The sequence below is a fragment of the Schistocerca cancellata genome, chromosome 5, assembly GCF_023864275.1.
Source record: "Schistocerca cancellata isolate TAMUIC-IGC-003103 chromosome 5, iqSchCanc2.1, whole genome shotgun sequence".
Taxonomy (NCBI): Eukaryota; Metazoa; Arthropoda; class Insecta; order Orthoptera; family Acrididae; genus Schistocerca; species Schistocerca cancellata.
This window is the reverse complement of record NC_064630.1, coordinates 446,776,188-446,803,754: the sequence shown is the minus strand read 5'-3', so window position 1 is coordinate 446,803,754 and position 27,567 is coordinate 446,776,188. Positions and strand designations below refer to the sequence as shown.

General features: G+C 42.3%; 1 protein-coding gene across 1 annotated transcript in view; it reads right to left on the bottom strand.

Moving 5' to 3' along the window:
- LOC126187897 (nephrin-like) overlaps positions 1–27,567 on the bottom strand; it is an 878,271-nt gene that overhangs the window by 35,463 nt on the left and 815,241 nt on the right. Inside the window, exons 13-14 of the mRNA XM_049929248.1 lie at positions 22,064–22,285; positions 9,209–9,426 (exon numbers count right to left, since the gene is read on the bottom strand). Of these exons, the coding sequence (XP_049785205.1) occupies positions 9,209–9,426; positions 22,064–22,285 (440 nt within the window). The remainder of the gene's footprint in view (positions 1–9,208; positions 9,427–22,063; positions 22,286–27,567) is intronic.

Sequence of the window (27,567 nt, the reverse complement as noted above, 5' to 3'; positions counted from 1 at the left end):
AATCCACATCATCTCTGTTATGAGTATATAACTGATTCACATGGTATATTCACACGAAGAAATGTGTTGTGACATGTTATCTAGAGGTTAGCTGATAACTATGAAGTTTCAATTGGCCAATAGCAAAGAAATTTTTCACTTTTATAGCTCAAAACGGACGAAGTCTTAATTTGACTTTTTTTATACTTCAGGTTCAAAAAATTACAGACTGAATACAATATTATACCATTTAGGAAATAATGACGTGCTTTCAAGTGTTTTTATTTCCATTCTCGTCCAAATGCTATGTGAAAATGGAAATTCAAACACCCGGAAGCACAGCATTAGTCATCACAAGATATCCCGTGAGATCAATCAACAAGCCATAATTACAGGCCGCGCAGTATTAGCCGAGAGGCCTAGGCGCTGCAGTCATAGACTGCGCTGCTGGCCACGGCGGAGGTTCGAGTGCTTCCTCGGGCATGGGTGTGTGTGTTTGTCGTTAGGATAATTTAGGTTAAGCAATGTGTAAGCTTAGGGACTGATGACCTTAGCAGTTAAGTCCCATAAGATTTCACACACACGCACACACACACACACACACACACACACACACACATAATTACAGGGAATTTTGGTAGCAAACAAGGAGTGGCGTTGACAATCAGGTTCTATTGGAACATGGCTCTTTCTAAAACTTATATGGAGCACAGTGTTGGGCAATGACTAAAACGCATCTACGAAGATCAAACGCAGCAAGAACGGTGTCCCAGTGTCATGAGGCGACCGCCTAGGAGACTCAGATTGCTGGTAGCATGTTTACAGGGTTTTTCAGAAGTATAAGTTTGGTGCATAAGTTCGTAACGTTTTTGGCTTTGCATGTTGGTATTTCGTATACTACGTGTTTGCTTATCGTTTGCCATGTTTTAGTGTAGCTCGCTGTTGCTATTTGAGTTTAAATGTTATCATTTGATCATTTGGAGATAGTGAGTGGAGCTATGACTAATAGGAAATGGAGTGTCAAGTGGGAAAATAGGAACATTTCTGAAATATTCTTCTGTCTGAGTTAGGAAACAACACCGGAGACAGTCACAATCATTTCCGCCTTGTACGGGGATAAATGCAATTCGACGAAGCACGGAAAGAAAATCATCTTCTCTTTCTAAGGAAAATCGTTTTGACGTTAGGGACACTTTAGGTTCCGGAAAACCTTAGGTGTTTCATGAAGATCGTTTAAATGCATTAATCCACAACGATGCACGTCACTGTATTCGAGAACTGGTGAATGTGATGAACTGTGATGATTTCACCATGTGCGACATTTGCAGTGGGGAAGTTAAAAAAATCGGGTTTATGGGTACCCCATCCTATGAGCCAAAATCATGAAAATCAACAAGTGGTCGTTTGTGCATCTCTGCTCCCCGTCTACAATTGGCTCGTGAACAACACTAACCACTCCTATCCTGTATCGTCACTGGGGATGAGAAATTATGTCTTTATACTAACTTCAGAAAAGGAAAGGAATGGCTATGCGCAAACAAAGCAGCAACTCGCCGTACAAAGATCTGCACGCATCCACAAAAGATGGTGTAATGTATCTGATGGAGCAGCGACGGTGTGGTGTGGTATGAATTGCTTCCCCGAGGAGTAGCCATCACTGCTGATATTTACCTGAGACTTCTGAGAGACGCCATCTGAGAACGACTACCAGGAAGACTGCGTGAAGTGATGCTGCACAACGATAACGCCCACCTGCTCTCTGACAAAAGCACTACACAGGGAGTGGGTTGGCAGGTCATTCCGCACCCGTTTTATTCACCTCATCTTGCGCCCTCACAATTTCAGTTTTTCCACTCCCTGTAGAATGACCTTCAACGACCTTTCTTTCCGGACGAAAAAGCGTTCTGAACATGGCTCGAGTGTTCTTCGCCTCAAACCCACGTGATTTCTACAGCCGCGAAATCAAAGGTTTGCCCCAACACCTACAAAACGTTGTAAATATCGAAGGGGAATATATTATTCATGACTAAAATGTCTGTTATGTGCAACTGTTACATTTGTTAAACTTATGGAGAAATGCAACGAGGTTATGCACGAACCCAGTACCTCTGGTGTTTCAACAGATGACTGACCAACAGATGCAGGTCACGCCGGAGATTACACATATCAAAAGATACACAGCGTCTGTAACCAAATAGCTAGCCTCACTACCTTTAGCACGGAGGACCGTGTTCGATTCCCAGCGCCTCCTCATAATTTTTCTGAGGTAGTGATGTCTGAAATGTAGTCCACTCAGCCACGCGAGGCCACGTGGGGAGCTGCTTCAACAAAGAAGTGCACAATCTGGATTTATCTACTGGCAATAAATGCAGGAGGGATTGGTGATACGTTGATCACAGTGCATCTGCTCCCTTGTCTGCAGCCACAGCACGCCTAGGGCTTTACCCTCGATTTGTGTTTATGTTATATCATTGGAAGAAGCATCTCTGAAGATTTAGATTAGTGATATCTATAGTGGCGTAGTGCTTCAGTAAGGAACAGGTGTGACAGAACACGTACATAGATGAATCGATCCATATTGTCGCGCCGAATAAATTTGTTCAAAATGTTTCTGAATTTCTAAGGGACCGAACTGCTTAGGTCATCGGTCCCTAGACTTACACACTACTTAAACTATGATAATAACAACACACCCATGCCTGAGGGAGGACTCGAAGTCATGGACTTTGCGGCTGGTCCCGGAGGAGGTTCGAGTGCTCCCTCGGGCATGGGTGTGTGTGTTTGTCGTTAGGATAATTTAGGTTAAGTAGTGTGTAACCTTAGGGACTGATGACCTTAGCAGTTAGGTCCCATAAAAATTTCACATACTATTTATTTTATTTTATTTTATTTATTTATTTATTTATTCATTTATTTATTTTTGAGGGACTGCAAACGTGCGCTTTCCTGGATGGCCGTAATAGCGATTTCAATGAATTTCACGACGTATTGACGGGCGCCGCGTCACAATCTCTACCCGTACTGAGCAGCTGCAATGGTAGCAAAATACTTTGAGTCATTCTCCGCATTGACATGTGAATAATTTCTGTTTATCTTGTATGGGATGTCCGGATAAGGAACCCTTGATTTCAACTAAAATTTCTCGAAAGCTAACATTGATAGACGAGTGCAGCAAACGGTATGTTTATTGTGAAATCTGTAACAATTTAATACAGAAGTTGTACAAAGCTTTTGAAAAAGTTAGAAAAAATGCTAACAGATGGAGGCATAATCGCAATACGTAGTGCGTGTAAATAATGCGCGCCAGCTCAGAACGATCAATTACACCGTAGAAAAGTGAAAGATTGCTAGCGTACCGAAAGAAGAGGTTTTTCCTCAATACTCGAATACCGCAAAACCCGGTTCGAAAACCGTTCTTAGAGCCTTCGATCAACTTCAACTGACAGGCAACGCGGCTGACGATCTAGAGGGGAATTTCGGCCCCAGGCAAACTGTAGTTACTACCGAAAATGTCGCCACTGTTTCTGGAATTATTCAACAAAACCCAAGGAAATCCGTCTGAATGACTGAAACAGAGACTGGTTTGAAGCGTTTCAGCACACAGAAAATACCCCGTCACTGCCTACTCATATTTTGATACAAAATTCACAGCGTACAGCGCACGAGTTGTGTGACTGACGTCTGCCTTTGCGAACCAGATTCTCCTGATGACTGAGAATGAAAGAGGTGATGTAGACTGAATCTGGTTCACAGATGAAGCATACATCCTCCTGAGTCGTGAATAAACATAACTGGTGAATTTGGGGTTCAAAATTCACCATTTTTGTGAAACGGAATCAGTGCGTTCTTCCAGGTTTTCTGTTTGGACTGTAGTGTTCAGGAGATATATTATTAGCCCTTTTCTCGTGAGAGAAATGATCACTTTGTAATTTTGCAACAGTCTGTCGCCACACAACCGGACTTCGAGGATCGATGAGGCACTGACTTCTTCTTGCACAATAGAGCCAGACCACATCGCACAACATGTGTCTCGCTTTCTGTATAAATACTTCTGGAATAGATTCACTGCCCTGGATAACTGGAAATTAACTGGCGCAGCGATGAAGTGACCTCCATATTCGCCTTGTCTGAATCCATGAGACTACTTTTCGTGGGGCACATTTAAAGACAATATACACCGAAACCATCCCATCCCGCTGGACAAGCTTCAATCGTCCATCTCTGTGGCATCTGAATCCATTTGCGTTGTGACACTACAGGATTTGATGGCAAAGTTCATTGTTCGTTTGGCCACCTCCACACTGTGAGTGCTGGACATTTCGAAGAGATAGTGATGTTATTGCAAAGAATGCTCGCTGAGGACGAGTTTAATTCAGCACGCTGATAACGTGCGAGTTAAACAGCGCACAGCGACATATGTTAGCAGCCTTTCAAACTGTTTCGAAACTTGTTTATTACTCCCCTTTAAAATTCTTACAACTTTCGCTATAAACATAGCGTTTCTTGCACTCGTCCATCGATCTTGGTTTTTGAGATACTTAATTTTGAAGTCAAGGTCTTCTGCGCTGGGCACCCTGACTTTTTTACGTTGTCGTCTTACGAACATCCTGAAGTATGGGTAATGCTGTACTTCAGTCATCTAATGTACATCAAAGTTGCTCAATGGTGCAAATTAATTGGTGCTAAATGCCCCCCTCCCCAAATTCTGTAAGTCCCTCCAGATCCCCAAGCGCCATGCACTCCGCCTCGCCTTCCGTATATACCTCCCCCATCTGCTCCTTTTCCTCGAACATATCCGCGTCCTCTACACCTCCCACCGCCTTGATCCCCTCATCCTCTGGTTGGTCCTCTCAAACCCCGCCCTGTGTAGCGCCTTCACCATTGTGTTCCTCTACCCTTCACCTCTTCACCCTACATTTTCCCCAAGATGGCTTCCGTCGACTCCCCCTCCCAGATGATGCACTCTCTCCCTCCATTTATCCCTCCTATCAATTCTGATCCTCAACTCCCCCTCCCTTCCTCCATCCTATCCCCCGGCTCCCTCTTCCCCCCCCTTCCATCCTGTTATTTTCCCTGCCTACCCTCTCTCTGCCTACCCACAGTCCTTTCTGCTCTCCCCTCTCTGCATTTCCCACTCCGTATTGCGCCTGCTCCCCCACCCCTTATCTATGTCCACTCCCTCCATCGCCTCCCCCTTTTCTTTCTTTCTCTCCTCCCCCCTATTTTGGCCCTCATATGTCCAGGTGTCCCGTGGTCTAGAGTAGCGTCTTTGATTCATAATCATAACGTGTTCGGTCCCGGGTTTGATCCCCGTCACTGCCTAAATTTGGATAAATAATAAGCATTGGCGGCCGAAGACTTCCGGCATAAGAAGTCAGCCTCATTCTGCCAAAGGCCTTGTCAAAGAGGGCGGAGGAGCGGATAGAGGTTTAGGGCACTCTCCTCTCCTAGGGGTGGGAAATTGCCCCTAAAGGCGCAAGAATCATCAATGAGCAACGACATGAGGATGCAGAAGGCAATGGAAACCACTGCATTAAAGACACGTAACGTGTATCTCCAGGACATATGGCCTGTTATTGAAGAAGTGTCATGATGATCTCACCATTGGCAAAAGATTCCGGAATAGTCCCCCATTCGGATCTCCGGGAGGGGACTGCCAAAGGGGAGGTTACCATGAGAAAAAGATTGGATAATCTACGAAAGGATAACGTTCTACGAGTCGGGGCGTGGAATGTCAGAAGCTGGAACGTGGTAGGGAAACTAGAAAATCCGAAAAGGAAAGGGAAATGCAAAGGCTCAATCTAGATAAGTAGGGGTCAGTGAAGTGAAGTGGAAGGAAGACAAGGATTTCTGGTCAGATGAGTATCGGGTAATATCAACAGCACCATAAAATGGTATAACAGGTGTAGGATTTGTTATGAATAGGAAGGTAGGGCAGAGGGTGTGTTACTGTGAATAGTTCAGTGACCGGGTTGTTCTAATCAGAATCGACAGCAGACCAACACCGACAACGATAGTTCAGGTATACATGCCGACGTCGCAAGCTGAAGATGAACAGATAGAGAAAGTGTATGAGGATATTGAAAGGGTAATGCAGTATGTAAAGGAGGACGAAAATCTAATAGTCATGGGCGACTGGAATGCAGTTGTAGGGGAAGGAGTAGAAGAAAAGGTTACAGGAGAATATGGGCTTGGGACAAGGAATGAAAGAGGAGAAAGACTAATTGAGTTCTGTAACAAGTTTCAGCTAGTAATTGCGAATATCCTGCTCAAGAACCACAAAAGGAGGAGGTATACTTGGAAAAGGCCGGGAGATACGGGAAGATTTTAATTAGATTAGATCATGGTCAGACAGAGATTTCGAAATCAGATAATGGATTGTAAGGCGTACCGAGGAGCAGATATAGACTCACATCACAATATAGTAGTGATGAAGAGTAGGCTGAAGTTCAAGACATTAGTCTGGAAGAATCAATTCGCAAAGACGTGAGATATGGAAGTACTAAGGAATGACGAGATACGTTTGAAGTTCTCTAACGCTGTAGATACAGCAATAAGGAATAGCGCAGTAGGCAGTACAGTTGAAGAGGAATGGACATCTCTTAAAAAGGGCCATCACAGAAGTTGGGAAGGAAAACATAGGTACAAAGAAGGTAGCTGCGAAGAAACCATGGGTAACACAAGAAATACTTCAGTTGATTGTTGAAAGGAGGAAGTACAAACATGTTCCGGGAAAATCAGGAATATAGAAATACAAGTCGCTGAGGAATGAAATAAATAGGAAGTGCAGGAAGCTAAGACGAAATGGCTGCAGGAAAAATGTGAAGACATCGAAAAAGGTATGATTGTCGGAAGGACAGAGTCAGCATACAGGAAAGTCAAAACAACCTTTGGTGACATTAAAAGCAACGGTGGTAACATTAAGAGTGCAACGGGAATTCCACTGTTAAATGCAGAGGAGAGAGCAGATAGGTGGAAAGAATACATTGAAAGCCTCTATGAACGTGAAGATTTGTCTGATGTGATAGAAGAAGAAACAGGAGTCGATTTAGAAGAGATAGGGGACCCAGTATTAGAATCGGAATTTAAAAGAGCTTTGGAGGACTTACAGTCAAATAAGGCAGAAGGGACAGATAACATTCCATCAGAATTTCTAAAATCATTGGGGAAAGTGGCAACAAAACGACTATTCACGTTGGTGTGTAGAGTATATGAGTCTGGCGATATACCATCTGACTTTCGGAAAAGCATCATTCACACAATTCCGAAGACGGCAAGAGCTGAGAAGTGCGAGAATTATCGCACAATCAGCTTAACAGCTCATGCATCGAAGCTGCTTACATGAATAATATACAGAAGAATGGAAAAGAAAATAGAGAATGCGCGAGGTGACGATCAGTTTGGCTTTAGGAAAAGTAAATGGACGAGAGAGGCAATTCTGACGTTACGGCTAATAATGGAAGCAAGGCTAAAGAAAAATCAAGACACTTTCATAGGCTTTGTCGACCTGGAAAAAGCGTTCGGCAACATAAAATGGTGCAAGCTGTTCGAGAGTCTGAAAAAAGTAGGGTAAGCTATAGGGAGAGACGGGTCATATACAATATGTACAACAACCAAGAGGGAATAATAAGAGTGGACGATCAAGAACGAAGTGCTCGTATTAAGAAGGGTGTTACATGGCTGTAGCCTTTCGCCCCTACTCTTCAATCTGTACATTGAGGAAGGTTCAGGAGTGGAATTAAAATACAAGGTGAAAGGATATCAATGATACGATTCGCTGATGAGATTGCTATCCTGAGTGAAAGTGAAGAAGAATTCAATGATCTGCTGAACGGAATGAACAGTCTAATGAGTACACACTATGGTTTGAGAGTAAATCGGAGAAAGACGAAGGTAATGAGCAGTAGTAGAAATGGGAACAGCGAGAAACTTAACATCAGGATTGATGGTCACGAAGTCAATGAAGTTAAGGAATTCTGCTACCTAGGCAGTAAAATAACCAATGACGGACGGAGCAAGGAGGGCATCAAAAGCAGACTCGCTATGGCAAAAAAGGTATTTCTGGCCAAGAGAAGTCTACTAATATCAAATACCGGCCTTAATTTGAGGAAGATATTTCTGAGTATGTACGTCTGGAGTACAGCATTCTATGGTAGTGAAACATGGACTGTGGGAAAACCGGAACAGAAGAGAATCGAAGCATTTGAGATGTGGTGCTATAGACGAATGTTGAAAATTAGGTGGACTGATAGGGTAAGGAATGAGGAGGTTCTACGCAGAATCAGAGAGGAAAGGAATATTTGGAAAACACTGATAAGGAGAAGAGAGAAGGTGATAGGACATCTGCTAAGACATGAGGGAATGACTTCCATGGTACTAGAGGGAGCTGTAGAGGGCAAAAACTGTAGAGGAAGACAGAGATTGGAATACGTCAAGCAAATAATTGAGGACGTAGGTTGCAAGTGCTACTCTGAGATGAAGAGGTTAGTACAGGAAAGGAATTCGTGGCGGGCCGCATCAAACCAGTCACTAGACTGATGACCAAAAAAAAAAAAATGTCCAGGTCATCCCTCCGCCCCAATCTAACGCTGTGTCACCTGTACAGTGCTGTTGTGAGTGTGTTTTCAGTGTTGTGCGTCCCCTGTCAGTGTTGCGAACAGCCACCATACTGTCGCCAGTTGTGTTTTTTACCTCGTGCGAACAGAAACCAGACTGTCGCCGTGTTTTTTAATTGTGCATGTCTCCTTCCTGAGTGTCTTCATCCGCATCGTCAATGCTGTGATTTTATACTTTAAGTTCCGCAATTTTCCGCAATTTTACTGTTATTAACAAAGACACCATTTTATGGTCTATTTATATTGTTTGTTCTGTCACCATTGTTTGTGTAACTTTTCACTCAGCTGTAAAGCAGCGGGTTAAGTTGCTGTCAGCCCACCCCTACCCAGGTGGGCCGGGAATCCAAAATCAATAAAGGAAAAAATTGGTTCTAATTGATTTCCAAAATTTGCTGTCACGTAGAAGAGGGAGATACAGTAAAATTGGGAGGACCTACATGTAGTTCCTTAAATGGCAAACAGTCTTTACAATATGTAAGCTGAGCGAAGAAACTACAGAAATTTATGCCCAAGTTGCAGTAAAAGTTTGATTATCTGACTGAAAGGAAGTGCTTATATAGCCAGCGATTATCACGGAGTGGTGGAGTGCCTCGGCTGCTGGGGTCGGCGCTCACCGTTATGCCCGGGGGCACCGGCGAGTCCCACACGCACGCACGGCTCCGCGTGTCATTGTTGTACTTGAGGAAGAGGTCTCCGTTGCGGACGGCCTGCGGCGACACGGGGTTGGGGGGCGGCAGCGGCGGCGGTGGCGGCTCCTGCGGCGGCGGCGACGCCTGCGGCTGCGGCAGCGCCTGCACCGGCGTCTCCGCCACCGACGCAGCCTGCCCGTCCACTGCGAAACAAACCACCCGCCGTCCAGAGAGACCAATTCACAAGATACTGCTAAGCCTAAGTGTAAGCGAAGGGACAATATTAAATTTCCGACAGTTTTTCGAAAGTTTCATCACAGTCGATAAACCATGAAACACTTACAAAAATCTACCTTTAGACCGCCATTGCAACAACCCTCGACGCGCTGACTGAACTGCGACTTCGCAGCACCCTACTAGCTAACCGCCCACACGTGACTATGGTGATGCTGCTCTCCAAGAATTTCTGCGCGAAATCTCGCGCAGGCTTGAACTGGCGGTGAGTACTTCTGAACGATGCATTTGTGACATACGATATTTCGGCCATAGCACTCCTGACTACAAACTATTATCATGGGTATGTGTGGAGACGTGCCAATATGCCAAATCTTCTATATTTGCTCTATCCCCTTCTCAATCATCGGACGTTCTCTTACCTGCAACTCTTACGCAACTGTCTCAACAGCAAGCCAGATATACACTACTGGCCGTTAAAATTGCTGCACCGCGAAGATGACGAGCTACACACGAGAAATTTAACCGACAGGAAGAAGATGCTGTGATATGCAAATGACTACCTTTTCAGAGCAATCACACAAGGTTGGCGCCGGTGGCGACACCTACAACGTGCTGTCATGAGGAAAGTTTCCAACCGATTTCTCATACACAAACAGTTGTTGACCGGCGTTGCCTTGTGAAACGTCGTTGTGATGCCTCGTGTAAGGAGGAGAAATGCGTATCATCACGTTTCCGACTTTAATAAAGGTAGGATTGTAGCCTATCGCGATTGCGGTTTATCGTATCGCGACATTGCTGCTCGCGTTGGTCGATATTCAATGACTGTTAGCAGAATATTGAATCGGTGGGTTCAGGAGGATAATACGGAACGCCGTGCTCGATCCCAACGGCCTCGTATCACTAGCAGTCGAGATGACAGGCATCTTATCCCCATGGCTGTAACGGATCGTGCAGCCACGTCTCGATCCCTGAGTCAATAGATGGGGACGTTTGCAAGACAACAACAATCTGCACAAACAGTGCGACGACTTTTGCAACAGCATGGAGTGTCATCTCGGAGACTATGGCTGCGGTTATCCTTGACGCTGCATCACAGACTGCAACGCCTGCGATGGTGTACTCAGCAACGAACATGGGTGCAAGAAAGGCAAAAAGTAATTTTTTCGAATGAATCCAGGTTCTCTTTACAGCATCATGATGGTCGCATCCGTGTTTGTCGACATCGCGGTGAACGCACGTTGGAAGCGTGTATTCGTCATCGCCATACTCGCGAGATGGTATGGGTTGCCATTGGTTACACGTCTCGGTCACCTCTTGTTCGCATTGACGGCAATTTGAACAGTGGAAGTTACATTTCAGTTGTGTTACGACCCGTGGCTCTACGCTTCATTCGATCCCTGCGAAACCGTACATTTCTGCAGGATAATGCACGACCGCATATTGCAGGTCCCGTACGGGCCTCTCTGGATATAAAAAATGTTTCTATTGCTGCACTGGCCAGCGCAATCTCCACATCTTTCACCAACTGAAAACGTCTGGTCAATGGTGGCCGAGCAACTGGCTCGTCACAATACGCCAGTCAGTAGTCTTGGTGAACTGTGGTATCGTGTTGAAGCTGCATGGGCAATGTACCTGTACGCGCCATTCAAGCGCTGTTTGACTCAATGCCCAGGCGTATCAAGGGCGTTATTACGGCCAGAGGTGGTTTTTCTGGGTATTGATTTTTCAAGATATCTGCGCCTAAACTGCGTGAAAATTTAATCAGATGTCAGTTCTAGTATAATATATTTGTACAATTAATACCCGTTTATCATCCGCATTTTTCTTGGTGTAGCAATTTTAATGGGCAGTGGTGTATTTGTACCCAACAGAGTGACATTCTCTCAGTACCATTGAAATACACTGCTATATACTCTAAATGATATTAAGGAACTGGAACCGTACTCTGCAACAATCTTCCCCGAATAGTAGAGAAAAACTCCTTTCAGACTTCAGAAGACAACTAATGGTCCACCTTGTACGTAATAGCCAGCTCTGCCACATACTAGTCTGCAACTCAGTCTCACCATTCCTCCATAGTCTGAACATTTTTCGCCGCCTTGACGTCAGAGTTTAATTCTGTTTATCTCCTAACAGGTACTGTCGTAGTCATTTCAGTCTTCTCTTTCCTCTTTACACCTCTTTTCCTGATAACACTGAACAGTTCTTTCTTCGTGCACTTTACTGCTACTGCTACTACTATTATTATTACCATTATTGTTATTATTGTTGTACTCTACTATTATGATGATGATGATTATCATTATTATTAGTTCGTGAATTTTTTTTTTTAAACCGCTGGTATGTATTGCTCATGGTCAAATGAGAGAGAGAGAGAGAGCGGCGTAAGATCTTAATGTAGTCAGTCTTTTTTTTTATGTAAGTCGTCTGCCGGCTACGAATGCTTCTCCTGTGTCAAACTTTTCATCTCAGAGTAGCAATTGCAACCTATGTCCTCAGTTATCTACTGAATGTGCTCCAGTCTTTGTCCCCATCTACAGTTTTTACCTCTACAGCTCCCTCTAGTACCATGGAAAATGCCCCTGATGTCTTTACCAATGTGCTGCAATTCTCTCCCTTCCTATAGTTAGTGTTCTTCCATATCTTCCTCACTTCGCCGATTCTGCGGAGATTCGTTACCTTATCAGTCCGCCTAATTTTCAACATTCGTCTGTAGCACTATATCCCAAATACTTTGATACTCTTATGTTGCGATTTACCCACAGACCATCTTTCACTACCATAGAGGGCTGTGCTCCGAAATTACATTCTCAGAAATTGCTTCCTCAAAATATGGCCAATGTTTGATACTAGTAGGCTTCTCTTGGCTGGGAATGACATTTCTGCCAGTGCTAGCTGCTTCTTATGTCCTCCTTACTCCGTCCATTATGTGTTATTTTGCTGCCTAGCTATCAGAATTCCTTAACTGCATCTACTTGTTAATCACCAATTATGATCAAATGTTTCGCTGTTCTCATTTCTACTCCTCCTCATTACCTTCGTCTTTCTTCGATTAATGCTCATTCCATATGGAGTGTTCATTCCACTCAGCAGATCCTGTAATACTTCAGAGGACAGCAAATTCATCATCGAATCTCATCACTGACATTCTTTCACCACCAAATTTAGCTCCACTCTTAAACCTTTCTTCCATTTTCGTCATTCCTTCTTCGACGTACACGTTGAAAAGGAGGGACGAAAGACTGCATTCCAGTCATACAGCCTTTTCAGTTCGAGTACTTCTTTCTTGGTCAGGATAAATAAGCAAAAAAATAAATAAATGAAGGATTTTATTTGAAGAAGGAAATCGGTATGTTTAAAAATCTCAAGTCACAACATGCTAACTGACTGATGTGCAGATTGGAAGCATTTTGACATTCGCGAGCACAGTGATCATGGATCTAATGAAGGTTAATTCAGTAGCATTCAGACATATGAGGAAATTATTGTGATTAATACAATTCATAAATTTAAAATAAATTCCATATGTCGTCATAGATTTACTCGACATGGTTCGTTAATAGCGGTCCTTCGAGATTTCAGCCACGTTATTGCTTCCATTGTCTCGACGACCGACCCAGTCGTCCTCTCCAGGTGTAGCGAATTGTGCTGTTATTTGTACTCACTGCCTTTATTCCAACCAGACTGTGAACTATTATTTGCTATACATCAGAAAATTAAGTAACTCAACATTCTCCTGTCCAGTCTCTCACAACGGCTTTTATCTCCTCTATAGTTGGGCAGACAAAGCTTAACACCCCGGAAAGACAGTCTGCCTAGAGCAGAAATTACTGGGTCAGCTTCTCAGAGTTTCTAAAACAAGTCTCGGATAAAAAATTTAACATGATGGAGTATGGCTGCGAAAAGTTGCTTCGATTTTGCGATCTTGGAATGCACAGGGCTTGAGTATTAAGATAAAAGGTGTTTACAATGAGTTCCAAGGGTTAAAAATTGGTGTGTTAACAAGAAGAAAAAGTGGAGAGAAGGGAATTGAAATGGCGAGAGATTCTGTTCATTTCTACAACCGTGTCAGGAAGGACGAGAGGGGCAAGACAGAGATGGCAGTGCAAATTCACAAAAAAATAACAGAGGATTGAGGGAGGGGAACAAATTAATGAAAGAATGAGCTTTTCCAAACATAGACATGACTACACTCTAGTGGAACTGTATGCCCAAACAAATGGCGCTGGCAGCATAATTAAAGTTTAATTTTACGAGGAATTGACAAGGGTACTGGAAAAGATATATCCTCAAAATGATTTAGACCATACAGTAGATTTCAATAGGAGAAAAGGTACAGAAGCAGATAATGTATTAGTAGGAAGATACGAAGAGAATATCATAAATGAAAATGGTGGAATGTTTGTAAATATACGCTCTGCAGTGGATCTGGAAATGCCAAAAGATCTCCCCGTTAGTGGGTGCATAAATACACGAGGCAGAGTCATTCACGAAATCTGAGAACAATAATAGATTACATCATACAAAAGCAATATTATAGACTTAGGGTGACTGACATCAGTGTATACGAAAGCCCCGGATTTGGCCCTGAGCACTTCCTGCTTGGAGCAAAACTTGTCATTCCACCATGGGGGAAAAGGTAACTCAGGACCATGTTGTTCCTCTTAACATTCTGCATGTTTTAAATCTAATTTAAATATTCTCGGAGATGAAACTGTTAGATTTATTTATAAAATGGGGCTAGATTGAGAGCTGCATAATTTTAGTGAGCGAAGAAATGCAGAAAAAAAAATAACAAGAAAATGAAAGGTGTATTTATGAGACAGCATATTAGAAGCTGGGTGAACACAGTGAAGAAAGGAAAGAAAGCTCAGAGAGGTGGGCGGAGGACTTAGGCGAAAGGTGAAAGTAAATACGAAAATATATAACAGTTGGCTGAGTATAAGAGAAGTGCGGGAGAGATCAAACGTTTGTGGAAATAAGGATATTATTACTAGGAAAAATATGTGTGAGATGTGAGAAAATAGGTGCAGAGTGGGGGAAGGGGGACACAAACGCAGCAGAAGCCTGGAGAACTGTGAATAATTTAAGAAGAGATGTGAAAGAGCGAACAAATGTAACAGTTATTGGTACTCAAGACTGGAGAAGTGGTTTCAAGGCACTGTTTACCGAAGAGAGAAACCAAGTACTGGACGCAGTACTAGATTTAGAGAATGAATTATCGGTGGGAAATTTAGAGGAAATGACGAAAACAGAAGCAGGAGGACTGGTGAAACTGATGGAAAATTTACCAGACCAACAAGCATACCAATATAATTATTTAAGTATGGTCTGAATGTATTATAGGATTGTTTGAGTAAGTTGCTTAGCACATGTATGTCGAATAGCGAAGAAGTGCCCGATGAATGGAACTGCCATATGTAACTCCACTTTATAAGAAAGGTAGTAAGAAGACAAGTAGAAATTATAGTGGAGTCAGTGTTACAAACCATATGAGTGGTTATATGGTACAGAAAGACAGGTAGTGGTGGCTAGTGAAGAGTGTATTATCCGCTTTTTGCTAAGATAATTGTTAGATGAATCTGGTGACTTAGGATTAAAAGCAAATTTTCAAAAGAATGAATACCTATGCAGTGGAGAAAACGCTGAAAGCATATTAGTACATGGCAATCACATCAAGTCACGTAAAAATTTTAAACTTTTGCGTGGCATCCTCTGGGAAGACAGAAGAAGTTAGTGGGAGGTATAACAACGAGTAGTCAATGGGAAAACAGCAACCCAGATTTTTATTCCCCATTTTAGGGTCTGCTTGCTGGTTGGAAAGTAAAGGACATGCTATAAAAGTGTATCGTAGACTCTATAACAAATTATGGATGCGAGTGCTTGAGGCTTATTGCAAAAAATAAATGCAGAGAGATACTAGTAGAAATGCACTATCTCAGGAGACCGTGTAGAATGTCTCGGAAAGACCACATAAGAAATACAACGAGTGAGAAAATGACACAGACTCTAGGAAGTATCATAGATAGAAAAAGTGCAGCTCCACTAGTATGGATACGGCAACAGCTGGAGGAACCGCACATGAAGAGGATAACTTGTGTCCTCGTCTGTCGTAGGTATGCGTCCAGGTTTATGTTGTGGCGTGTTTTTCAATGAGAAGCACGTGTGGTATTACTTGCAGAACTAACACAACAAGCACGGCGGTAGCCAAATGTTGAATTTGGTTATGTCCTGTGCGTTTGAAGGGTCATAAAGGTGCTAAGAGAGTTCTGTTTTGTTTCTCATACCAGTCAGTCGGACACATTTGAGCAAGTGACAGAAAGCTGGCTTTCTTCTAGGGAAAGACTATAGTCTCTTATGGTGACTGTGTGTTAAGAGGATTGCTTCATATCCACCTCGGTCAGGAGTAGTTTTTATGTGGCTCTATGATTTTAGACGATGACATGCTTCTGTCAACTTTATAATATGGCAACCACAAGAACTGGTGCTGTTCCAGGAATGTTTGGCAAGCCTTGTCCTACATTCTCGATTAGCGTTTCGAAATCCAAGCGTCCTATAAACCCAGAAAACATGATTTTTATATGCAGGCATTACTTCAGGAATCGGGCAATAGTACTGTCGGACATATTCAAGATATTACTGTCATACACAGTTGTCTGTCCTTCCGTTGTCCGCTGTAGCTTTCAGACAGTTGTATTTCCAATTTAGTATCGTAAGCTGATCCATCATAGCAATTCGGCACGCCTACAAACAATGTAATTTTCATGTTGATCTTGGTATGGTCTACTTGGTGACACCGCGTTAGCAGTTTCCGTGGTATATGTCAGACAAGAGTTGCTAGTTCCAAAAATATCTCACATTACTGTAAAAATAGGCTACTATCATCTTTATCTATACTGTCTCATTTATACATGTGAAATGTGAACAATTTTTAGCAAGAGTGTATAATAAAACTTTAAGCAACTGGACGTAACAATAACACCATTTACTGCAATTAACAGAACTATAAACGTATAAAACACCATTTCATATTGTACTGATGGAATTTTACACCTAGTTCTGAGGAATTATTCTAACTTAACAAGTAATATCCTTAATGTCACAGGGAATTTTTCCAGACAGATTAAATTATGTAATCTGTAATCCTCTTTATAAGATAGACGACATAAATTAAATGACTATTGTCCTGTTTCCTTACTGACGCCTTTTCCTGGAATATTCTCACATTCAGATATAAGCAATTTACTTAATCACATCACGTTTTGGAATCCGGATTGGCTGTTCGACTGAAATTGCTGTTTATACACTCACTCCCAATATAACAAGCTTTACATAAGGTAATACCGCCAGTTAGTGTTTTTTTTTTTTTGTGATCTTCCCAAGGAGATTCATTGTTTGGATCATGTCACTCTCTCAGAAAAACGTAAGTTTCATGGAACTAAATGTTTTACAAAAACCTGATCTGTATCATACTTAATAAACAGAATGTAGGAAGCTGTGCAGAACAATTTAAACAGTGTTGTGAAGTGAGAAATTTTGATGACTAGCGAGAAATCACGAAGGGAGTCGCAAATGGTTCAATTACAGGTCTACTCCCATTCGTTGTATATGTAAATGATCTTCCACTTAACATTCATCAATCAAAATTAGTACTTCTTGCAGACAATACTAGTGTTATTATTAAATTCCATTACAGAGAAACTAACATAAAACATTGTTAATGATATTTTTCAAATAATTTTTTAGTGGTTATTTGAAGATGTACTCTCCCAAAATTTGAGAAAACACAATACATGCAGTTCTGCGTAACAAATATTCATAGCAACAATTTATGTAACACATGAACAGGAGTCAGTAAACTGGCTAGAATGCTCCAAAGTTTAGGGTGTAAATGCTGATAAAATCTTGAACTTAAACAAACATACTACTGAGCTTCTCAAACAGTAAAGTTCCGCAACATTCGCTCTTCGTATAGTTGCTCATCTTGGAAACAAACGAGTCAACTGTCTAAAATATTTTTCACATTTCCTAACTCTAATGCCTTATGGACAGATTCTCTGTAGTAAATCCTCCTTTAGGAAGAAAGTGTTGACTTCACAAAAACGACCTGTATAAATAATATATGTGATATTAACTCACTGTCAGTTTGTAGGATCCTGTTCAAAGAGTTAGGCATTCTGACCATTGCATCATTATGTATTTGCATATGAAAAACTTCGTAAATAATCCATCACAGTTCGAGAAGAAAAGTTATGTACGTATCTACAACTGTGGAAGTTGTCAAGTATCATTAAATGTATCACTGGTTCCAAAAGAAGTTGAGTATGCAGCAATAAATATTTTTGATGATTTGCCCAATGATACAAAATGCCTAGTGTGAAGCAAAGAAAAATTTAAATCTAGCCTATAATCATTTTTCTCGGGCAACTCTTACTATTGCATTGATGAATTTCTATTTAAAAACTGGTAGACAGCATTAAAAAAAGAAAAAAATATATATGTGGAGCATATTCACAATTGCGAATATCGACAACCATCGGGTGTTGGATGACATGACAACAGTGAAAAATTGTGCCAGACTGGGACTGGAAGCCGGATTGCAGCTTATCACGAGTTGTGGCCTTACCATTTTGCTATGTGCACGTGACTCATGGCCAGACCCAGACTTCCACACGTCGTCAACCATGTGTTTACAACCTGTACTTGTACATCCATTATAAATATATCGCCCTGAAAATATTTTAAGTTCGGCGTTGGCGTGGCCACACGGGCCGCTCGACAAGCCGGGACTCGTCAGCAACTACGTGGTTGCGAACATTAGAGGGAGCAAGAGGGCTAGCCCCAGCACGTGGTCAAGACCGACCACATGGCTGGAAATTCCATGCTGCCGCTGTGTTTAGGATTGTGCTTTGTGTTGATGAAGGAGATTTGTGTGCCGGGAGAGCCACGGATGGCGGACTTTGTGAAACCATAGTGGCAGACATTTCACAGTTCATAGAAGCTAATAATGGTCAGAGGATTCCTGATACCTTAAAAAGAAACATGTACTTTACAATTATTTGCACTGGAGGCGCCTACAGCACGATGATTCTGATGGTGTAATCAGATTTCCATCACCTTCATTAGTTTAAAGTTTAGTTTCTGATTGTAAATTACACAATTAACACTCAGTAACAAATTTCCAAAATCTAAACGGTTCATCCGATTTTGTCGATCGACATGTCTTTAGAAAGCTATTAGTGTAAACCTAAATTGGTATAAATTATAGTCATGTAACTTGAAAAATACATGCGTTAATCGAGGTCAAAGTGGCTGATTACTATTGATTGCGTCTGGCCATAAGTACTCCACAGTTACACGAAAAACGGTAGCAGCATCCTAATAAATAGATGTATTCGTCTGTCTTTGTTTACATGCGATATATACTATTCATGAAGAAATTGGTCAAATATTTACTGTGTTTTAGAAATCACATAGGCATTAGGCTTCTGGCCTACTTTTGCTTCTGTTCATTTGACATATGTTTATTTCATCTGTTTATGCATTTAATAATGTGTGTTAGAGCGTGTTTATGTTCGTTCCGTAGGAATATTCATTTAATTTCAAGTTATTTAAATGTAAATCCAGCATTTTGTACGTGTTTCAACATGTTTGTGAGTGTGCGTTGGCTTGGAGACATGGCGGGAGCGCTTTAGCCAATCACAGTGCTCGTTACTACCACAGGTGACGACCAAAGTCAATGGAGACACTGTATAGGATTGGGGGAGGAGCATCGGGTTGCACAGGGCAAGGGGAGTGCTGGACGGGAACGTGCGATAGACGGTCGTGGGACATACTTGGGGAGTGTTGAGCAGTTTGCGCGTGGTCGAGGGAGATAGAAATATTTCGTAGTGCCGACTTGAGCACTAGGGACACTTCTGTGGCTTCTGCAGTGAAGATGTAGTATGCATTTAGAAGTGAATATCTTGCGAGATATGTTGTTATCCATAACTAATTACGTCAAGTAGGAATATATTGTTTCCCTGCTATTCAACTTATATTTTATTTAATTGCTGGACTATTGACATCAGTAAGAGATTTGCAGTAATAAACGGCATTCTTAAACGTACTGCTGCTATCATACTCATCTTTTAAAGTCGTTAAAATAGTACCAACATATTTTATGTAATTGCTATCTTTCATTTATAAATTAATATGTTACATCCAAAATTCGCAATTGTCGAGTGATAGGAACCTTCAACCATTCGATTCATGTGTATATTCATATTTTATACTGTAGACCCAGCAGTATCTGGCTTGTAATGCGGAAACTACGTATCCCAGCCCCTCCTAATATTTCAACGCTGAGTCTGAGGGTACGTAGTTGCAGGCCATCACATTTTTTATTTGAAAGCCCGCGCCATATAGGCGTGACATTTTGCCCTAAATTAGCTTGCCTAGTGTCGGCGTATAAACAGAATAATGCAGTGCTGGTGTTATTCTGAATTATGATACAATCCTTTGGATATGGATGTATGTCCAAACGAACATTGAATCGTAATTCCTGTTAACATAGTCACTGCACTATCGTTTCATGAGCAGAACTGCAAGTAAAAAGTGTCCATTAACGTTAAAATTAATAATGTATTTGTATCCTGTAAACAGACACGTTCGACGTCATTTAGATAAAATAACCGCTCAAATATTCTACACAACATGTAAGTATCTAACTTAGAAACATAAAATTGACTGTATGTTTGCATCACCTCGGTTTCGAGAGTTCCAGAACCTGTACACAAAATTGGAATAGAGATCAACATAAACATCCTTACTATAATTTTTATTGCTCATGAAAACCACACATTTCGTGTTGTACGACCATAGAGCGAGACCTTCAGGGGTGATGGTTCAGATTGCTACACAGACTGGTTGGTACCTCTAATACCCAGTCCAGTATTCGTCGTAATGTAGTATATACAAGTTCATCAAGGCACTGTTGGTCCAGATTTTCCCCCTCCTCAACAGTGACTCGTTGTAGATCCCTCAGGGTGGTTGGTGGGTCAAGTCATCCATAAACAGCACTTTTAAATCTATCCCTGGCATGTTCGGTAGGGTTCATGTCTGGATAACATGCTGACAACTCTAGTCAAGCGATGTCGTTAGCATGAAGGAAGAAGTCATTCACAATATGTGCAGGTTGGTGGGGGGTGGGGCGAAATGTTGTCCATGAAGTCAAATGCCTCGCCAATATGCTACCGATATAGTCAGAGGATGGCATTCACGTCTCGTACAGCCGTTACGGCGCCTTCCAAGACCACTAGCGGCGTACGTCGGCCCAACATAATGCCACTCCAAAACAGCAGTGATCCTCCGCCTTTCTGCACTCGTTAGACAGTGTTCCTAAGGCGTCTAATCTGACCAAGTTTCCTCCAAACACGTCTCCGACCATAGTCTGGCTGAAGGTAAAAGCGGCACTGATTGGTGAGGAGAATGTGATGCCAATCCTGGGCGGTCACTCGGAATATTGTTGGGTCCATCTGTAGCGCGCTGCATGGTGTCATGGTTACAAAGTTGGACCTCACCATGGACGTCGGGAGTGAAGTTGTGCATCATGCAGCCTATTGTGCACAGTTTTCGTCATAACACGACGTCCTGTGGCTACACGAAAAGCATTATTGAACATGGTGGCGAGGATATCAAGGTTTCTCCAAGCCATAATCCGTTGGTAGCGGTCATCCACTGCAGTAGTAGTCCTTGGGCGGTTTGAGCGAGGCATGTCATCGACAGTTGCTGTCTGTCCGTATCTTCTGCATGTCCGAACAACATCACTTTGGTTCACTCCGAGACACCTGGACACCTCCCTTGTTGAGAGCCCTTCCTGGCACAAAGAAACAGTGCAAACGCGATCGAACCGCGGTATTGACCGTCTAGGCATGGTTGAAAAAGAGATAACACGAGCCGTATACTTCCTTCCTGGTGCAATAATTGGAATTGTTTGGCTGTTGGACCCCCTCCGTCAAATAGGAACTATTCATGCATGGTTGTTTACATCGTTGGGCGGGTTCAGTGACGTCTCTAAACAGTTAAAGGGACTGTGTCTGTGGTACAATAACCACAGTGAACGTCTATATTCAGGAGTTCTGGGAACCGGGGTGATGCAAAACTTTTTTTTATTTGTGTATATTAATTTGTGAACACACATTTCAGGAAATACGTAAAGTAATATAGGATTTATTTGTTTTATCGATTGTGAAAGCGAGCCGAGAATATCAATTTACCTCACAGCGAAATCCATCAGAGGGTAAATTGTATTGGTCAAGTATCCCTGAAGGAAAGAGCAGTAGGTTTTAAGAATACTGTAGTACTGTAGTAAAATCACGAAGAATGTAAGTCAGTATGCTGTGACAGTGATGTGGATTAGTCTCCTCCCCAAAATTGTGCTATTCATTGACAGCTCACTCATCTAGCTATGTTTTCATGTATATCAAGTAGATGTAATTATGTGCTTTGGTGTTTCGGTTCACTCTGATGACGTTCCCACTCCTCAGAGATGGTGTCATAGTGTCAACAAATGATGAGATCATTTTTGAGTTGGGTTACTCTGAGAAGAGGACCATGTCTTACCACTGGCGGAGGGAACGACGTCAGGGTTTTTGTCGTCCTTGTCGAGCAGGCGCTTGTCCTTGACGGCGAGGTCCTTGGGCCTGGCCGCGGCGCGGTCCCTGGACCTCTGGACGCGCAGGTAGACGGCGCAGGCGGCAGACAGCACGGCCAGCAGCAGCAGCACCAGCACCAGCGCCATCAGCGCCGCCAGCACCGGCGTCAGCTCCAGCGACGACCGGCGACCTGCAGCAGGGCCCAGCAACGCCGTACACCTAGCCCAGTACCAACATCTGGACACGTGGAACACGTGCCCAGCAGCACGGCCTTCAGCAGCAGCATCCAGCCAGTACCAGCTACATTGTCAGTGCCTTCGCCAGCTCCTGCATCATGCACTAGCCTGTCCTATGAAAAGTTATATAATGTGTTCCTAGATGCAGGTGGGCTAGGCAGTTGGTCTGCATCCCGGCCACCAGCAACGGTCCCAACGTATCAGAAAGCCCTTGCATCGGCTTCATGCTACAGAATCGATTGTTTGCCATTCTAACGGCCACGCTTGTGCGACAGCACAGATAAAGGACAGCATAGCCAACATCTGTGACTGGTACACGAAGACCACTGTCATTGTCGATCAGAGACAGCTTATATTATTCTTTCGTCAACGACTGAACGATTTAAATGCAAGCTTCAGTTCCAAGTAGAAGCATAAGAAGTTAGTTGAACAGCAAATCTGATGTAGGCAAACTAAATCTTGTTGTAAACAGTGAAATTAGGCCCACCAGTGTGTTTGAGAACGCAAGTTTTTTCTCGTGGCAGTGACACATGGGCTATTTATGTTAGGTAGTTAGTTACACATTCCAAACATCATTTGACAAACATTTTCTAATGACGGTAGAATTAGTTAGTTTACAGGACGCGAACGCATAGTTGACTTTAACGTAATTTGTATTAACATTAACGAGCTCTTTTCAGCTCTAGTCACTCAGCTACAATTACAACCAAATGTTACGTAAATTGAAGGTGGAAGAGGGACAGAGGAAAGGAAACGGAACTATTGACGTCATCTGAATCGGGACTTTATGCGGAATCAGCAGTGACGAGTGAAAATGTGTGCCGAACTGGTATCTCCGGCTCACTAGATAGCCGCTGCCTCTCCAGAACAGAATAGTCAACTCAGCTGCGCGGACTGTCTCGACGCCTCTCTCGGCCGATCCACATCCCCACCTAGCGCCTCCTATCCGCAGTGCCCGTCCAGTCCTCCAGCTCGCTACTTCGAGATTCCCACAAGACGTCGTACGCAATTGTGCATCCACCTGACACCTTGCATTCATGTAACTGACTGGCCTACATGGGCAATGAATCCGCTAGTTTCAGTACAGCTGCACAAGTACATCCGACCTCGTTCGAGAATGTCGAATTAGCGAGCGTGGAGGTCATGGACGAGGACTGCCGACAGGTGGCGCTTTTTGGGAATGTGCATCAGCCGAGAGCCGTGCTGCCATAGCCCGTGCAAGTGCGACAACGCCTATGTCCGAGTCGCACAGTGGTTAACGCAACTTTCCGATAACCAAGAGACGATGACGGCTTCGAATCCCGGTCAAACGCACATTTACACTCGTCGCCGCTGATTGCGCATAAAATCCCGACGCAGCTGACATCAATAGTTCTCTCCCGTCCAATTCCTTTGGCCCCCACACCTTAAATTTACATAATATGGGTCACAGCTGCACATTCTGCGGGGTGTCTCTTCATTCAGACATGTCGAAGAAAACAGATACCAGGCTTCATACAACTAAATGTTCCAGACCACGATTTTCACAAAAATTTTCGTTCGTGGAGCTGAAAGTCTTGTTCAGAAGAAATACTCTCAGGTTAATTTTAAATCATGCTTTCCTACTTGCCAAACATTTTTCGTTACTGGGCAAATGGCTAAACCTTTCTATTGTCATATAGTAAATTCCCCTATGAGTCATCACAGTTTTAATAAAGTGTAATAAAGGGTATTTTTTACTCTGGTGTGGCAGGTATGGACATAACGATTTTTCCAAAATTTTGATAGATTACTTATGGTTCAAATGGCTCAGAGCACTATGGGACTTAACATCTGAGGTCATCAGTCCCCTCGACTATGAACTACTTAAACCTAACTAATCTAAGGACATCACACACAACCATGCCCCAGGCAGGAATCGAATCTGCGACCATTGCAGCAGCGCGATTCCGGACTGAAGCTCCTAGAACCGCTCGGTCACAGCGGCCGACAGATTACTTATGGTCAGGTCCTGCAGAAACTGTCATCACTTCTGTCTCTAAGCTGACCATAGGTTGTGTTCCAAAATTGAACAGCATAGAGGCAGAAGTGATGACACTTTTTGCAGGACATGACCAACATTTTGCAGGACAGTGCTCAAGCATGTACAGTGCAAGCTGTTACTGATTTGTTTGGCTGTTGGGGCTGCTAAGTGCTATACCACCTACTGGACTCCCCTGACTTAAGCCCTCCTAAATTCAACTCGATTTCAGAGCTGCTAAAAATTCGCCGGAGAGTGGACCGCGCCGCTGAACTGTCAACACAACTGTCACTGCTAAAAGTATCCTATGACTTCCACAACGCTGCAACGGGTATACACATTGCTGGTAACTACTTAGAAGGTCAGTACAACTTCGAAACAAGTGTCTATTTTGTACGAACTGTAAATAAATAGTTGCCATTATTAAAGTTCCAAGCCGGCCGCGGTGGCCGTGCGGTTCTAGGCGCTTCAGTCCGGAACCGCGTGACTGCTACGGTCGCAGGTTCAAATCCTGCCTCGGGCATGGATGTGTGTGATGTGCTTAGGTTAGTAAGGTTTAAGTAGTTCTAAGTTCTAGGGGACTGATGACCTAAGATGTTAAGTCCCATAGTGCTCAGAGCCATTTGAGCCATTAAAGTTCCAATCCTCGTAGTGTGTAGGTACAGTTACTATGAGCAGCTCTTTGAGTAGGTACCTAGAAAATGACAGCAAGTAAACGCCACATATTATGCTTATTGCTCGCTTTTGTGTGACCATGCTGACACCATTCACGTTTGAGAATTACTTAGCTGGAAATTCAAAAATGTATGCTGGAAACTACTACACACAAGACGTGGAAAGAAAATGGATTAGGGATTGCAGGATGAAGACATAATGTTATCATAGTGGAAATGTAGTTGATCTAAGTGTTTACTCAGACGAGTAGACGGTTGAACTCTTTGTTGGATTCCGTGAAATAAGGAAATAACGGAACAAAGCCCTAACTGAAGGTTAGTAGATAGTTTTTAAAACAAGCAGGGGCAATATAGCTTTGTATAGATGAAGACTTCAATGCATGGAATGGCTTAATACAGGCCTTTAGCCAGGTGTAGATGCCAAATGACTAACGACAATACTGACGATGCTGACATATAATATGAGTGTAGAAAGTAAGCCGGTGTTCTCATCGTTTTAAATATAAAATCAGTAATACCACAAAAAACAGATGTTACTGAATTAAAGATGTATAAAAGACTTGCAATATGTGGTTTTCAGTCCAATGTCTGTTCAGTATTCAAATCCAGGAATTTTTAAGACACTTTCAAGTACTCCTGCCTTCTGTTCCTATCATTATAGATGGTGATGCGTTCTTCGACATACTGAACCGAGTGATCTGAATTTTTTCTACGTGAAATGATTGATAATTTATCAAGAACAGATATATAAATTTTCTGATTTGTTCTTTTCTTGTTCCATCTATTGTTACATTTTTTCAGCCTGATTATGTTGCTTACATAATCAAACAGAACTGTTTCTCTTTTATCTGTGTACACGAGAAGGTAATTTTTTAAAAAAAAGAATAAGGGTAGATACGAAATAATACTCTGCAAACTAGTAGCATTTTGTGTTCTTTTATAAATGTTCACGTGAAATCTGCATATGCTACCCACTATTACCTTTTAATTCGTGTTAGTTAAATATGGTATGAACCACCCTACCTCAAAGGCCATGATGTTTACGTTCCTTGAGTGAAATGCTATACTTCTTCAATCTTATGGATTAAACGGGTCGCAAAAACTCCCTGAAAGTCTCTGTCATTCCGGTATTGCATTAAAAGGTAGCAGAAATGTTTCACTGCATTTTCATTGGGGAGCTACTTACTCGTACTGCAGTCAAAATTTTGACTGATCACAACATCATAGTTTCAGATATGAGCAAGCTTTTCTAAGTATATTACTTTTCTCAAATCTTTTGAGAGACACATTAACAGTGAAACTGGTTGATTCTTTGTAATAAATGTTCCAATGTCTTCCATTATGTGCGAAGTAACAATGGCTTGACGTTACTCTGTCAGGAAAGATTAGTAGATGAGTACAATAACTGTGTCGCAATAATACACTTTTAATTTCTTTTCTTAATTTTATTAACTCCATATGGATTTTACTTTTATAATTATTAATTATTTTCATGATTTCTCAGGAAAGAGTTACACTAATAGCAAATTCACTGAACTTAAGTACTAGTGAATCTACTAGTATGTTGTGGACTGGGTTGTTAACGCTAACTGCCTCATTTATGCTGCCATGAGTCATTTGATCATTATATGTAGTCGCCGAATGACCTATTTTCTTCACATATTTCCCAGTTTCCTTTCTAGTAATAACCCATATTGTTTTGGTTTTGTTTTGAGAAAGTACTACTTTCCGACTTTAACCGTTACCTACTAGATTCTTTTATAACTCTTCTCGGTGGAGAAAAACTATAATATAAAATCAGTTACACAATGTCGCTGATTTCGACCATTTTGTGCATTTTTCTCTTCTTATTACATGATGTTCCAATTCCTTTTGCTATCCATTGGAAACATAGTTCACTAAGGTTTTGACAATAAAGTTCTCGAGCAAGCAAAATTTAAATGTGTGGCCATCTCATACATATGCCAGTCAGAATATAAGGTGCAGAAATTGTCTGACATACCTTTTTGATAGCCATACACCATGTATTACCACAATCCGAGGGACTCATCTCAAAATTTAGTGATAGCCATGATCGTCGGATACAAAATTCGATGGAGATGTTACTACCTGATGTGCAAAATGACTCCTTTTAACCAGTTAGTTATGCTTGTGTTACCCCACGTTTGCGATACATAAGATATGCTACTTAGCTTGCTCGGAAAAATTGAGAAAATTTCTACTCATTTGTATAAAGTCACTGTCGACGAATGAGGCTGGACTGAGACGCGAGTATTGCTACGAATACAGCATTAGCAGTCCTCGACTAATTTAGACGTTTGACAACATTTAGCAGGGCTTTCTCTAAACAGACAACCAATTTAATTTGCGTTCATATACATATACATACTCTGTAAACCACTCGGGCAAAGAATATTTCCAGTTGTACCACTTATTGGAAATTTGTGATAAGGTCTTATGAGACGAAACTGCTACGGTCATCAATCCCTAAGCTTACGCACTACTTAATCACCATGCCCAAGGAAGGACTCGAACCTCCGACGGGGGCAGCAGCCCAGACCGT